The following is a 15923-nucleotide window of genomic DNA, read 5'->3' on the forward strand; positions in this document are numbered from 1 at the left end:
AGGAACGAACACAAAACACTTTAAGACAAAAGGGTTGAGGATGACGGGTGAGGTTAGTCTATGGCACCTGCTCCAGAGTCTGCTCCCGACCTCGACCAGCTCCTTATCACCTGGAAAAAAATGGAGAATAAGGAATGAGTACAAGACTCAGTAAGTAGTAGGCTCTTAATCGTGTCCTTGATATGCTAGGTTACCACATTCTTTGATGTTGTCTTGTTCTTGTTGTAACTATTTAGGCCCTCTAATTCTTGTTCTTGGCTTTGGGTTCTTATCTTGATCTTTCTTGAGGACCTTGGTTTTACTTTAAGGGCCTTAGTACTATGGTTTTTGTTCTTGGTTCTTGGTCCTTTGTTCCTGGTTCTTGTCCTTAGAACTAAGATCTTGATCCAGGTTCTTGTTCTGTTCTTGGTTTGTTCTCCAAGACACTCCCCCTAGGATTTATGGCACTAGACATGCACCTGAAAATCCTATGTCCAAGGCTTCATGCGTTCCAAGCGACACAGCCTTAACCTACGTTCAAGGCTTCATGCGTTCCAAGCGACGTAGTCTTACCGCATCTTAGGGCTTGCCTTTCGATACAGTCTGCTTAACCTATGCCCAAGGTTTCATGCATTCCAAGTGGCATAGTCTGAAAACCTACATCCAAGGTTTCTTACGTTCCAAGCAATGTAGTCTTAATACTGCATCAAGGGCTTGCCCTATAATACAGTCTACTTACCTACACTCAAGACTTCATGCGTTCCAAGCAGCGTAGTCTAAGTCATGAGCATGTTGTACTGTGGGAGTCTTAGGAGGTTCTTGATTTGTGGCTAAGGTAACTTGCTCTCTTCTTATTCCTATGTGACCTTAGACTACTCCCCTTGATAGACCATAAAGGTCACTTGTTTGGTGCATACTTGAACATATGGCATCCTGCAAGTCTGCAGGGCATCTCTTCTAGGTGAGGGAAACTTGAGGCATGACATCCTACAAAGGAAATATGGTGCAGGGCATCCCACCTAGAAGAGGAATTCTTGTGCACCGCTTGGTGGGAGGTCATGGGTCACTTTGGACATGACTAGAGATTTACCTAGCATTCTTGAGTTTCTGAGTTCGGGGACCTTGGTCCTTCGTCCTTGAGTGGTACCTAGCATTCTTCTTACTTGGGTAGTTCTTGGTTCTTAATCTTGTAAGTTTCTAAGGTTCTTAATTCCTTGAGGCATAAGTCGTATCTTATACTTGTAACCATATGAACCCATCTTAGCGTAAGTTGTTCTAGAAGATCATAGATTACTAGGGAGTTCTTTAGAGTGTTCAAGAGTCTTGATACTTGTGGCGTTTCCTTTAGGTGTTTCTTGGGTCCTAACTTGGTTTAGGTTCTAAACTTGCTCCAATCAACTTGAGACCTCAAACATATCTTCATGTTCTTCATAATCGACTTCATAAGAAGTAGCAAATCATTTGGAGCACGTATAGACCTTGAATTTCCATAAGTAGTCCTAAGGGCATTTTGGTCATTTTACTCATAATTCTTAGTTTTGCTACTTAACGTATTCCAATGACTTTCAAACTTCACCATATCATAAAAAATCATAAAATAAGATCTACTACAGAGTTTCATAGAATTTGGAGGTCATCTAGGTCATGAACCGTAGGTAGTCTTCCTTAGGGGCATTATGGTCATTTTGCACTATTTCTTGGTTTACCTACTTATCCTTATCCAATAAGCACCAAATTTCACATTTAATCTCAAAATGCTATAATATACTCACTATTAAAATTTCATAGGCAGCGGAGTTCATCTAATTGGTTATTTTAACGTTACCTAAATCCCGAGTTATTTGTTCGATTCAAGGCCTTAACTCACGGTTCCTAGGGTTTTTCTTTCATGTATCCATAGTTCCTACTTGGTTTAGGGTTCATATGGAAATCCAAGCGATTCCTACAAGTATGTCTTAACAAAAAGTCCAAGGTGGCTACTTACCTCGTTGTCGACGTTTGAGACCTCCGTTCTTGAGCTTTCGGTATCCTAATTACCTCAAATTTCCTTTCACAGACTCCTCATTGTGTCTACTTTCTGGAACCATAAAGTTTTTCATGAGAAACGGTTTAGAAAGGGGTTAAAATTGAGAAAATCCAAGGGAAGGTCAAGTTTTGTGTTGACATGGTCGGTTCAATTGAAGCGGCCACATCATCGTCTTCTTCCTCCAGACGGGAAGAAGACGCGGCTGGCATATAGCACCACCGTTTGAAACTCGCCCTCCTCAGCTCCGATCATGTCGTTTCTTCCCTTGATTTCTTCATGAAACTTAAAGATGGTGTTACAAGGAAGAGCTAGGGATTGCTTTCGTACCTTTTCGTGGATTGTAGCCTAAGATGTTCGCTTCCAAAATTCGTCCAAAATATGATTTCTCGCTGGAGTAAAAATAGAGAAATTCTTATTGGCTAGCCGATTCTAGGAGTTTTCGAGGCCCGATTTCTTCACAAAACCTCTTCCTTATTCTTCTCTTAAGATAAAGAAATTGGTTTGGAGGAACGACTTTGAGTGTGGGATCTTAATTTTGAGAAACCACTCTCGGTCTGCAAGTTACCCGACACCTCCGATTTTTTATCTCTTGGGTATCTTCTACGACGTTTTAGCTCTTGATTCCTTCAGCAAAGTTACTCGACTTCTTCCTATGAAGCTAAAGGAGTCCTTAATTTGAAGGAAAAGAGGTCGTAGATAGAAATTCGACATTTACCCCCAATTTGAACCCAAAACAGATATTCTTCAATTGGGCACGTTCCTGAGGTTATTTCTCTTCTTGGTCTTCTATGGGAACATTCTTTCGAGGTGCACAAACTTATTGGGATCGTTCTTCATCGGCGAATTCTTGTGTATCCTCGGATTGGAATTTTGAGTTTTCCTTGAAGCTCTTTAATCGCGGATTGGATGGGGGAATGGTTTCTGGGCATTTTCAAGACTCTATTCCTTCATAGAACTTGTGGGTAATCTTGTTTAGAAGCTATGAGAACAAGTTTGAATGGAAATGGTGGAGAATTGCTCTCGAATTTGGAAGAAACCCGAGAGTAGGAGACCCAAAATATAAACGCTTATTTCCAACGACTGGGAGCTCGACCTTGCTCGATTCTTGATCCAAACTATTGCCCCAACTTCAGAATTTATAAGAGAAACTTAAACCGACATTGAGAGCTCAAGAATCGTTGTGAATTGTCTCGATTGGATTTTCTGAAAAATCCATCGAAAATATCTACTCCGATCAGAGCCTCACCGACTTTGGTTTTGAATCCTAGCCGTTGGATGTGACAATCCATGAGTGTTCTAGAATATATACAAGTTTGGAGGAGATCCAACGACTAAGAGTCAAGATTCGAAGGATTTTGTGCAGAAGGCACTGTGAAGGTTATGATTTTTTAGCAGAATGGCACATTCGTAATTATCCTTAACTTCAAGGGTATTTTGGTAATTTGTCACTTTCCGAATATTTTATTATTATTTTCTAAAAAATCCATAGTTTTCCTAAAAAGTCTTCATCCCTTTTTGGTCATTTTTTCCTTCTTTAGCATCTTGAAATTCCTTCTAGATAAGGAATTAAAAATCCTGAAAGATCCTTGATAATTGGTAAAAAGACCTTTTCGTCCTTTTCGCTTAAGCTTTCATTCTCCATCCTTCTCCAAATGTCTTAAGTCCTTCAGATTACTTCTTAGGGTATAGAAATAACTTACTAAGACCCCTTTCCTTGCTTAATCCTTATAATTTCCTTCCTTGGATCCTTTCGATCTTGCATAGGTAGCTTTCCTTTATTTTTGGGGTGTTACACGTACCTTACAATATTTATGTTCACCATGATATTATGTGGGTCATTTTCTTTCGTAGCGTCCAGTGGTGAAACTGTGCCCTAGTCTGACGAGCCAGGCCTAGGAGGTACGTATATGAGCGTGCACTAGCCTGGTGGGTCCATATGCGTGTGTGTGGGCCGTGTATAAGAAAGTACTACATATCCAACTCTACCCCCGAAAAGTGAAGCCCTTAATGAGTAATTTTAAATACTCAAGTCACATGCTGCCTCTTTTTTTAGGTAAAAAGGTAAGACACCCTTGTACAAATGATAGCATCGCTATAAAGATCATGGAACCGAAGCTAGGACAGTTGTGTTTATGTGTAAACGGTAGCCCTTAAGTCAAATTATGATATTTTCATTGTTTTTTAACGTGCCATTTAATTTCCGCTATTTTTTTTTTATATTTATTTTTAATTGAAATGGGTTTTTACAAATATTTAAGTCCACGACATTATTTACGAACTATTTTAAATAAAAAATTTCGTGCATAGTAATCATACATACCGTGACAATCTCGTTTTTACGGAATCACTCCACAAAAATCTTAATTCCTAAGACATCCCACATACTAAATCTAAGCAAGTAACATGAAAGCTCCTACCACCAAAATTCAGTTCAAGTTGTATAAGCTCAACCTCGAAGAAGACAAAACCGAAAAATCGAACCGATCAATCGTTTTGCTACCTGACCAACGCAAACCGATCTCTTGTCCATAATCAAGACCCCGTTTCTTTACGATGTGTCGAAACGGCTCGATCGAATAAACAAACGAAGATTGATATTTCTTCGACTTCTCACCAACCAAAGGCAATGGTTCAAACCAAAATGCCTCTTTTTTCACCAACTTTACCTTATAAGTCTCACAAATATCAACATCAAAGATTGATATTTCAATAGGGATCATCTCATTCAAATCTCTATAGCTTCCTTCATTCATATTCCTCAACATCATTTCCTCGAATTCCGTGCCTTCCGAGATCTTGAGACTATCCCAACGTAACCGATCCGTCGACAACTTCATCCGATATGGCCAATAGTTACCACCTCCATAAATCCTACTAATAAGCTCTTCTTTATCCTTCATATCGATCCTCCCACATGTTGGATCATCCAAGCCTCGAGACTCCGAGATCGTTAGACCTTTTGTAAGAAAGGGAAAACTCGACTCGAATTTGTCCAATGATCCAAAAACCTGTCCAAAAGTTATGTAAGTTTCAGTAAAACGCTCAAGAGTCGGGTTACAAACCGAAGCTCTCTCTCGTTCGGTGTATATATAGGATTAGATTAGAGATATGACAGTGTTTTCTTTCAATGTTTAAGCTGTAAATTTCAAACGTTTGGTGTTTGGTTCAGCTCATTAACAGCTGGCCAAGCTGTTAATGCATTGTATTTGAATGCCAGCAAAGAAATTTATGCTGTGCAAGATAAGGTAAGAGCTGCAACATACCAGAATGTTTCTGTCTTGGTTTGACAGGACCGTATGCACGACAACATGCGATAAAACAAAGAATGTCTTCTAGAAAAGGCTGCACATGTGTTCAAATCGACAGTGGAGCAAGACAAAAGCTTCCAAACTTGTCATCGTTCCCGTACGCTGGCAAGGTTTGAATGTCATTATGCTGCCCTTTCATTGTCTCAACCTCCCTTTTCATCGGATTTATCTCGTTTTGCGTACTCGTCGTCACAACCCGGCTTTCTGTTTTTCGGTAACTCGATCCAAATGCTCGTTCTTCATAATGTGCCTGCAAACTTCGAAAAAATTCATGTTAATATCACTAAAAAATCGACCTTCAGATGAAACTTACCATTTCCCGAGCGATATATAAACGGGACTTTCCTTACCTTCAGGTGAATCTCGATTGCTCTATCCACCCGTGTGAGATGCCACATTGGTTGGAGAGGAGAACGAAGGGTGTACGTGACGGGCCAACATGTACGTGTATACGTGACGGGCCAAAACAGACAATATCTCGATTGCTCTAGTAGACGTGTTTTAAAACCGTGAGGCTGACGACTATACGTGACGGGCCAAAACGGACAATATCTGCTAGCGGTGGGCTTGGGGTGTTACAATCATTCTCCTGTAAGATTTCACCACCCGAGTAATAACGGCGAGATTGTAAACATTTTCGTCATATCCATAGCTTTTGACAAGTAAATCAGAAGCATGATAATTACCCAACATCATGGCCAATCAGATCCCGAGGTAACCGAATTTCCTCTACGTTAAGCAACCGAATCAAACTTTCAACCGCTTTCGAACGAAATGAATACGAAATGAATAAACAAGGGTTTCTAGGAAAGATAGGTGGGATCTTTCGAACGGAGATGCACGTGTCGGTGTATGAGGAGTTTACCAATTCTTGTTACTTCTTTCCATAGACTCAACAACCATGCTTGATTCGACTCGAAACATGAAACACTTACGTCGGAATTTCCCGATCAAAATTCGTCCTTCTATTATCTCGACAAGATCAATGGTAGTAAACCGATACTCTAGACAAAACTAGAGACAACAATCATTACTTTTTTGTTCTTCATTTTCATCCACAAAACAAGAAGTTGATGACCTCGCCTTTGTCTGTCATTGTCTTCCCCAATGCAGCCACTATCACAATCCTCATTCATATCATTAGCTGTTATATACCATGAAACATGCTAAAGCTCACCGTTAGCAAATATTGTCCTCTTTGCACTTTTCCTTCCGGGCTTCCCTTCAAGATTTTAAAACGCATCTGCTAGAAAGAGGTTTCCACACCCTTATAAAGAATGCTCTGTTCCCCTTTATAAACGATGTGGGATCTGGGCCCTAAAGGGGGTGGATTGTGAGATCCCACATCGATTGGAGAGGGGAACGAGTGCCAACAAGGATGTTGAGCCCCGAAGGGACGTGGATTGTGAGATCCCACATCGGTTGGAAAGGGGAACGGAGTATTCTTTATAAGAGTGTGGAAACCTCTTCCTAGTAGACGCATTTTAAAAACCTTGAGGGGAAACCCGAAAGGAAAAGCCCAAATAGGACAATATTTGTTAGCGGCGGCCTTGGGTTGAACTCGTACGGGTGTTCAAGTGTCCGACACATGTCCAACATCGATACACTAGTCAAACTGAAGTGTTCATGTATTTTATTTTGAATCAAACAGAAGCTATTCTTATAATATAACATTAAGTAGCAAGAAAGAAAAAGAAATCTACATTTCTTTTTATATGGGTTCGCACGTGTGGATCGTGTGTAGGAAAGTACTACACATCCAATTTTGTCTGGACTGGAGGCCACCTCTATGATGGTTTTAAATAATAGGTCTCTAATCATGTTTTGCATGTGTTTGCATTCCCGACCCCCAACAGTGGGGTCAATTACTGAGTATTTCTTAAAATACTCAAGTCATGTGGTACTTTTATATTTCAGGTAAAAGTAAGGCATCCCTGACTGACGAAAGCATCACAATTAAAGACCATGGAACATGCATAGGGTAGTCGTATTTAATTTCATAGACTTTAGGTTAGTATAAGGCTTTACTGGTTTGGGGTTTAGGAAAGTACTGCACATCCAATTTTGTCTGGACTGGAGGCCACCTCTATGATGGTTTTAAATAATAGGTCTCTAATCATGTTTTGCATGTGTTTGCATCCTCGACCCCAACAGTGGGGTCATTTACTGAGTATTTCTTAAAATACTCAAGTCATGTGCTACTTCTATATTTCAGGTAAAATTGAGGCATCCCTGTACGGCTGATGACAACATCACAATTAAAGACCATGACACAAGCATAGGGTAGTCGTATTTAATTCGTAGACTTTAGGTTAGTATAAGGCTTTACTGGTTTGGGGTTTAGGAAAGTACTGCACATCCAATTTTGTCTGGACTGAAGGCCACCTCTATGATGGTTTTAAATAATAGGTCTCTAATCTTGTTTTGCATGTGTTTGCATTCCCGACCCCAACAGTGGGGTCACTTACTGAGTATTTCTTAAAATTTAAATAATAGGTCTCTAATCATGTTTTGCATGTGTTTGCATTCCCGACCCCAACAGTGGGGTCAATTACTGAGTATTTCTTAAAATACTCAAGTCATGTGCTACTTCTATATTTCAGATAAAAGTAAGGCATCCCTGTACGACTGACTACAACATCACAATGAAAGACCATGGCACATGCATAGGGTAGTCGTATTTAATTTCGTAGACTTTAGGTTAGTATAGGGCTTTACTGTTTCATTTTTATTTATTTTAACATTTCGATCGTTATTTAAACATGCAAGTCTATGACATAGTTTCATGAAGATGTTTTTAAATGATTATTTCCGCTTAAGAATTGAAGGATGAACAAAATACGAAGACTTTTTCAAGCTCAATCAAGATTATCGACTCTCGTCAAGCGAAATATCTACATAAAGTATGACGCTCTTCTATGTAAATTCTCCAGTCAGTCTGTTGTGTGTGTGTGTGTGGTTCGGAATCAATGTGAGCTTGCTTCGGAGCAGACTCCATTCACAACAATTGACACGAAAATGGTGAGTATAGGCCAAATGGAAATCTAAAATCAAACTACGAGGCGATTCATGAAGGTGTTCGGTTCTCGAGTTCGAAAAGTTTGAAGTTGTGTAGCCTAGAGTTGAGAAGCCAAAGTTTGGATAGTTCGGGACGAATTTTTATAAGGAATGAATCTTCGTTGCGGTAGCAAGCTTATATAGTTCGGGGTCGACATTGATTTGTGTGTTTGTGATCACTGTTTATGTAGTTCATAGGATCTACAAATCCATAGTCTAAGATATGCAAACACAAATAGAGATTGAAGAACTGTAAGCTGTATATATGATTGAAGATAATATACTCATAATGCATTTTACAAGCCAGTGTTTTCACTAAAACGTGCGTTACTGTAACGACCTCGGCCCACTGCTAGCAGATATTGTCCTCTTTGGGCTTTCCCTTTCGGGCTTCCCCTCAAGGCTTTAAAACGCGTCTGCTAGGGGAAGGTTTCCTCACCCTTATAAATGGTGGTTTGTTCTCCTCCCCAACCAACGTGGGACATCATAATTACAGAAGACTAAAGAGAATCTAAACACAAAAACATGAAATTTACTTGAAGCTAGTAGACATAATGAAGCATATATATACGTACCAGCACGAAAAGGACAGAGAGACGTACGGTTCTCCTTCACCTCGGCGCTGCAAGCTACTATTGATCGGTCGGGGTTCGATCTTGGCCGTGCTGCCACATTTGTGGAGGCATGTAAGGGTGTGATTGTTGAGTATAACTACCCGGGTCCATCACGGGCTTGCCCATAATCATTCCTGGTGTCCCAACCTGAGATGCGTGCTGAGACGACATATAGTAAGGAAGTGCATCTCCGGGGCCCCCGACCGTTATTGAGCCTCTTGGAATCGACGTGAGTGCTTCATCTTTCAGATCCTCCCTTGGCACGATATCAACCAGAAAGTCGAAGATATCAGTTCTTGTGATAGCTGCAGCAATGTCATTCTTTTGCAGTGTCCTACGCTTGTTCTCTTCGGTATGATTCCATGACCGTAAAGTCAATTCTAGGATGAACATTTCACATGCTCTAGCGAATAAAACAGGTGCCTCGGCTGATATCATTCGCACGTCTTCGTCAGCCTTCATGATCTTCTTGATCCTTGCTAAGGGAAGACTATGGTTCTTGAAGTCTATTACTCTCTCAATCTCTTGGTATTGATTTGACCAAAAAGCCTGGAGCTGTTGTTGAAGCTGTTGTTGCTGCTGCTGGTGGATATGCTGATAAGCAAGCTGATGTTGAGCAAGCTGAGCTCCACTTGGCTGACTAGTAGACTGAGCTCCAGATGTCGGGCCGACAGTCATTTGGCTGGGATGGTACATGCTGCTACCATACGCTATCTGACCTCCGCTGCCTACCGCTCCCATGGATGGAGACTGGCAATGCCCGTGCTGATCCATCCGACAGCTTTTGAAAAGAAGAACAACAAATGGAATAATCAAATCATATGCACTACACAGATAAACAGTACATATAATCTATCATACAGAATCTTTACAAGACAGAGACCATCAGAACCACCGAGCTCGTCTAAAACAAACTCGATGCACATTAAGAGAGTGATCGTCGATCGAAGTAAAATTTCCCCAAAATCAGTAGATCTGTGATGTCCCAAATTGGTTGGAGAGGAGAACAAAACACCCTTTATAAGGCGCGTTTTAAAGTCTTGAGGGGAAACCCGAAAGAGAAAACCTAAAAAGGACAATATCTGCTAGCAGTAGACTTGGGTCGTTACAGGATCTCCTCATGTTCTTTCATTATTCAAACCGGTTCAAGTAATGTCCAAACCTTTCTACTGATAAATTTCAAGTCATTACAGAAAGTTCTCAAAAGCTGCAATAATCACAGAAGTCCAAATGTTCAAGAGTCTATATTTACGTGCTACCTGACCTTATGTTTCATTGAACAAGCTAAGCAAAAACAGCTACATAAATCTTTAATGGCACAAAAATAAATCACATCCAAGCCCCAAATCCCGTGCATGTTGGGAGGGAGTCCCACATTGGCTAATTTACGGAATAGGAATACATCTCCATTGGTATGAGGTCTTTTGAGGAAGCCCAAAGCAAAGCTGTGAGAGCTTATGCTCAAAGTGGACAATATCATACCATTGTGGAGAGTCGTGATTCCTAACATGGTATCAAAGCCATGCCCTTAACTTAAGCACGTCAATAGAATCCTCAAATGTCGAACAAAGAAGTTATAAGCCTCGAAAGTGTAGTCACAAGTGACTCAGGTGTCGAACAAAGGGTGTAATTTGTTCGAGGACTCCAGAGAAGGAGTCGAGACTCGATTAAAGGGAGGTTGTTCGAGGGCTCCATAGGCCTCAGGAGAGGCTCTATAGTGTAGTTTGTTTGAGGAGATGATTGTTGGAAGGGAGTCCTACATTAGCTAATTTAGGGAATGATCATGAGTTTATAAATAAGGAATACATCTCTATTGCTATGAGGCCTTTTGGAGAAGCCCAAAGCAAAGCAACGAGAGCTTATGCTCAAAGTGGACAATATCATACCATTGTGGAGAGTCGTGATTCCTAACATGGTATCAAAGCCATGCCCTTAACTTAAGCACGTCAATAGAATCCTCAAATGTCGAACAAAGAAGTTATAAGCCTCGAAAGTGTAGTCACAAGTGACTCAGGTGTCAAACAAAGGGTGTAATTTGTTCGAGGACTCCAGAGAAGGAGTCGAGACTCGATTAAAGGGAGGTTGTTCGAGGGCTCCATAGGTCTCAAAGGAGGCTCTATAGTGTACTTTGTTCGAGGAGAGGATTGTTAGGCTTTTTGGGGAAGCCCAACACAAAGCAACGAGAGCTTAGGCTCAAAATGGACAATATGTGAAGAGTCGTTAGCAATGCATGGTGATTAAATGGGCTGCAAAAACAATTTCTACAAACAACCCACAAGCTTATAAACTCCCCCTTACTGTTGATTTCCCTCACAGGCATTTNAAAAAAAAAAAAAAAAAAAAAAAAAAAAAAAAAAAAAAAAAAACCCAACAAGCAGTAGAGAGAACCAATCTTCCCATGGAGTTAAGCTCTGTTCATTGCAGAACATCATCATCATCATCCGACAATTAGAGAGACCACGTAGCAATATCAAGAACAATCATTAATTTCCACAAAAACCAAATCATGTACCAAAAAAAACAAACAACCCAGAAACAAAATCACACAATTTACCGAGATTAAGGATCAAGCAACCAAGAGAGAAACAGAGTTTAATTACCTTTCAAGAAACAGATTATACTCAATAGACCAAGATCTTAAAGACCCTGAGGGAAAAAGGGAAATAGATGAGAAAGAGCTTCAAAAAGAGATCTATGGCGAAGAAGGGAAGACGACCCATCTCATATTTTATCATTTTTTTTTTGTTCGTTCGGGTTTGGAAGTTCTTCTTACATGAGCGATGAGAATTTTTTTGTTCCGAGAATTTTGTCTCGATTGTATCCGCCTACAAAAAGAAAANTGAAAAGATTAATGTTTAGAAAGGACATGACATTTTTTTTTTTGTAAAAATAATTTATTTATCTTATAATATTTTAATTAAAGATGTTTAAGGTGTGAGGCTTATTTTACTCGGGGTTTGAATTAGCCCCGATAGTATTTCTCCCGAGAATAAAGAAAAGATGGGTTTCAGAGCTATCGTCCCACTAAAAAATATTCTTGTGGTAGGGCATGTTCCTGGTTAGAGATANACGGGAAGAAAGATGTTCACTTCTTAAAATATCCCATGTACGTAGGCGGGAACAGGGGTAGGGTCAGATTTATCCTGACGGGAAGAAAGATGTTCACTTCTTAAAATATCCCATGTACGTAGGCGGGAACAGGGGTAGGGTCAGATTTATCCTGACGGGAAGAAAGATGTTCACTTCTTAAAATATCCCATGTACGTAGGCGGGAACAGGGGTAGGGTCAGATTTATCCTGACGGGAAGAAAGATGTTCACTTCTTAAAATATCCCATGTACGTAGGCGGGAACAGGGGTAGGGTCAGATTTATCCTGACGGGAAGAAAGATGTTCACTTCTTAAAATATCCCATGTACGTAGGCGGGAACAGGGGTAGGGTCAGATTTATCCTGACGGGAAGAAAGATGTTCACTTCTTAAAATATCCCATGTACGTAGGCGGGAACAGGGGTAGGGTCAGATTTATCCTGACGGGAAGAAAGATGTTCACTTCTTAAAATATCCCATGTACGTAGGCGGGAACAGGGGTAGGGTCAGATTTATCCTGACGGGAAGAAAGATGTTCACTTCTTAAAATATCCCATGTACGTAGGCGGGAACAGGGGTAGGGTCAGATTTATCCTGACGGGAAGAAAGATGTTCACTTCTTAAAATATCCCATGTACGTAGGCGGGAACAGGGGTAGGGTCAGATTTATCCTGACGGGAAGAAAGATGTTCACTTCTTAAAATATCCCATGTACGTAGGCGGGAACAGGGGTAGGGTCAGATTTATCCTGACGGGAAGAAAGATGTTCACTTCTTAAAATATCCCATGTACGTAGGCGGGAACAGGGGTAGGGTCAGATTTATCCTGACGGGAAGAAAGATGTTCACTTCTTAAAATATCCCATGTACGTAGGCGGGAACAGGGGTAGGGTCAGATTTATCCTGACGGGAAGAAAGATGTTCACTTCTTAAAATATCCCATGTACGTAGGCGGGAACAGGGGTAGGGTCAGATTTATCCTGACGGGAAGAAAGATGTTCACTTCTTAAAATATCCCATGTACGTAGGCGGGAACAGGGGTAGGGTCAGATTTATCCTGACGGGAAGAAAGATGTTCACTTCTTAAAATATCCCATGTACGTAGGCGGGAACAGGGGTAGGGTCAGATTTATCCTGACGGGAAGAAAGATGTTCACTTCTTAAAATATCCCATGTACGTAGGCGGGAACAGGGGTAGGGTCAGATTTATCCTGACGGGAAGAAAGATGTTCACTTCTTAAAATATCCCATGTACGTAGGCGGGAACAGGGGTAGGGTCAGATTTATCCTGACGGGAAGAAAGATGTTCACTTCTTAAAATATCCCATGTACGTAGGCGGGAACAGGGGTAGGGTCAGATTTATCCTGACGGGAAGAAAGATGTTCACTTCTTAAAATATCCCATATACGTAGGCGGGAGGGGTAGGGTCAGATTTATCCCGACGGGAGTAAAAGTAATAATAATGTTTATAATGCTACAACAACAGGTATAGTAAGCAAAATAATACGAAAAGGAAAAGGAGGATATGAAATAACCATAGTGGATGCATCGAATGAGCGTCAAGTGGTTGATATTATATTATTATTATTCTCTATATCATTTTTGCATATTGTGTTTNAACCATAGTGGATGCATCGAATGAGCGTCAAGTGGTTGATATTATATTATTATTATTCTCTATATCATTTTTGCATATTGTGTTTCAAATATATAAAAATTTCTTAAACATTTTTTGGTGTTTCAGATATGATTTACTCGGTCGCTTTTTATTACGATAATAATCATACAAAGACTAATATTAAGAAAATTATAAAACACCAATGTTTAGGGTATGATTTCGAGAGGAAGCGACCAAAATGACTTGTAAGGACAGTCATTTTGATTATATAAAAAGACTCTCCAAGCTAAAGTGTTTGAGGGTTACCTAGAATGTCTAGGATTACGAGACATGTCTTATTTTCTTTAGGGTAAGTGGGAGAACGTGTTCGGTATAGAGTATGCTCTAGGACACATGTCTCACTAGCTTTAGTGTAAGTGGGAGATTGTCGGGATTTATGCCCTAAAACCTCGTAATTATTTACTTTTTAATAATTTTTTTAATATTTTATTTAAAATTTAATATTATCGAGGGGAGTTGGCCTCCCTGTCCCTCATTTCATTTTATCATCTCACTTGAACGGTTTGAAGCCAGTTGGAGAGTATACTTTCTGACGGCTCAAAACCGACATTTTGGCTGATCCGACTTGGGTATGATACGCTCAAACATTTTCCCCTAGTTTTAACTTTTCGGAAACGTTTAAAGTTAGTATGACTACTTTTTTTTACTACTTTAAAATTTTAGTCAAGTTTAAACTATTTATGCATAATTAGGCTTAGCTACTTTAAATTATTAGGAGTAATTTAAATTATTTTATGCAAAATTAGACTTAGCTAATTTAAATTATTGAGAGAAAGTTTAAATTATTTTATGCAAAATTAGGTCAACCAACTATCATATTAGAATTATAATTTATGGTTGTTGGACTACTTAGACATAATTAAATTTTAGAGAGCAACATTAAGAAGTCGCAGTAGATTCGGCCTAGGCCAACCCAAGTAAGTGGCCTTATTATCGGCTCGGTCGGAAGACTTGTCTTATGTATGACGATTAGGTTCATTTTCTTGAACTTGATCCGGTTCATGTTCCAAAAGAAATTGATTGGGTCAACCCGACCCAACCCAAAAACATTAAAAAAAAAAAAAAAAGTCCAACGGCCCCAACCAAACTATTGAACGGGCGGAAGCCCAAACCTAAAGCCCATGTCCTGCCAACGTCAAACTATCTCTCGTTGTGTCTTGCGACACTATACATGTCTGGCATCCACCGCTGTACACGTCTAGTGTTCGCGGTACTATCTCTCTTTGACAGCGTCTGGCATCCGCCACTTGACCTTGAGTTCGAGACTTTGTCTCTCAGACTCAGCCTCTCTAACCTTCTTTGTCTCTTTCTCCGTCTCTCACTTTCACAGTTTCACTCTCTCAGTCTCTCCCTCTCAGCCTCTCATAGTCTCTCAGTCTATCACTCTCAGACTTCAGTCTCGACTCTCCTCTCCGCGACGTTGCAATGTTGTGGTCTCAACTCCCCTCTCCTCTCCATCTCTCAGTCTTGATCTCGATCTCTCCTCGTTTTCTCAGTCTCTCAATGAACTTGTAAGCATTTTTTGAGAATTTGTGCTTTAATAAAACAAGGATTTGTGTTGTGGTGTGTGGCTGGATGTGTGCAATCCATTATTTGTGGCGGATGTTTTCTTTTATAAATTATAATGACATCTCTAACCTCCATTATTTGTGGCTAGATAAGTGGCATTTTTTTTTACATAGAGTTGGTGATGTGCCATTCTTTTTTATAGATGGTTGGTTATGTGACATTTTTTTGGAGTGTGTTTGGACGTGTCTATGTTGTGGCTGATCTCCCAGCATATCTCCACTCCATTATTTGTGGTCGGATGTTTTTTTTATTATAAATTTAAAGCCCCCTCGACATCTCTAACCTCCATTATTTGTGACTAGGTGGCACTTGTTTAGACAAACAGGTGGTGATGTGCCATTTTTTAGGACAGATAGTTTGTTATGTGCCATTTTTTAGGACACGTAGTTTGTTATGTGCCATTTTTAGGATACATAGTTGGTTATGTGCCATTTTTTTTGTTATGTGCCATTTTTAGGACAGATAGTTTGTTATATGCCATTTTTTAGGACAGGTAGTTTGTTATGTGCCATTTTTTAGGACACATAGTCGGTTATGTGTCATTTTTTTTGTTATGTGCCATTTTTTAGGACAGATAGTTTGTTATATGCCATTTTTTAGGACA

At 40.0% G+C, this 15923-nt stretch overlaps 1 protein-coding gene across 4 annotated transcripts; it reads right to left on the reverse strand.

The window, feature by feature from the left end:
* Positions 1-4289: 4289 nt before the first annotated feature.
* Positions 4290-11834, reverse strand: LOC111780512 (nuclear transcription factor Y subunit C-3-like). Of its 4 annotated transcripts, XR_002812854.1 has the most exons (4): positions 11585-11823; positions 8946-9765; positions 5269-5563; positions 4290-5013 (listed from the first exon to the last, which is right to left on the reverse strand). XR_002812854.1 is itself a non-coding variant. In XM_023660937.1 (3 exons), the coding sequence occupies exon 3, from the start codon at positions 9756-9758 to the stop codon at positions 9003-9005; it is 756 nt and encodes a 251-aa protein (XP_023516705.1). In that variant the 5' UTR covers positions 9759-9765; positions 11585-11630; positions 11758-11834; the 3' UTR covers positions 8611-9002. The 4 variants fall into 4 exon arrangements, 2 of the variants coding, with proteins under 2 accessions (XP_023516705.1, XP_023516704.1); XR_002812855.1 differs by lacking the exons at positions 4290-5013; positions 5269-5563 and adding an exon at positions 6812-6894; XM_023660937.1 differs by lacking the exons at positions 4290-5013; positions 5269-5563 and having other exon boundaries at positions 8611-9765; positions 11585-11630; positions 11758-11834.
* Positions 11835-15923: the final 4089 nt, after the last annotated feature.

The sequence above is a fragment of the Cucurbita pepo genome, chromosome LG18 (genome assembly GCF_002806865.2).
Source record: "Cucurbita pepo subsp. pepo cultivar mu-cu-16 chromosome LG18, ASM280686v2, whole genome shotgun sequence".
Taxonomy (NCBI): domain Eukaryota; kingdom Viridiplantae; phylum Streptophyta; class Magnoliopsida; order Cucurbitales; family Cucurbitaceae; genus Cucurbita; species Cucurbita pepo.

Bases quoted from the DNA above. Each gene is read 5' to 3' on its own strand.
- LOC111780512 (XM_023660937.1), bottom strand. From the start codon at position 9,758: ATGGATCAGCACGGGCATTGCCAGTCTCCATCCATGGGAGCGGTAGGC.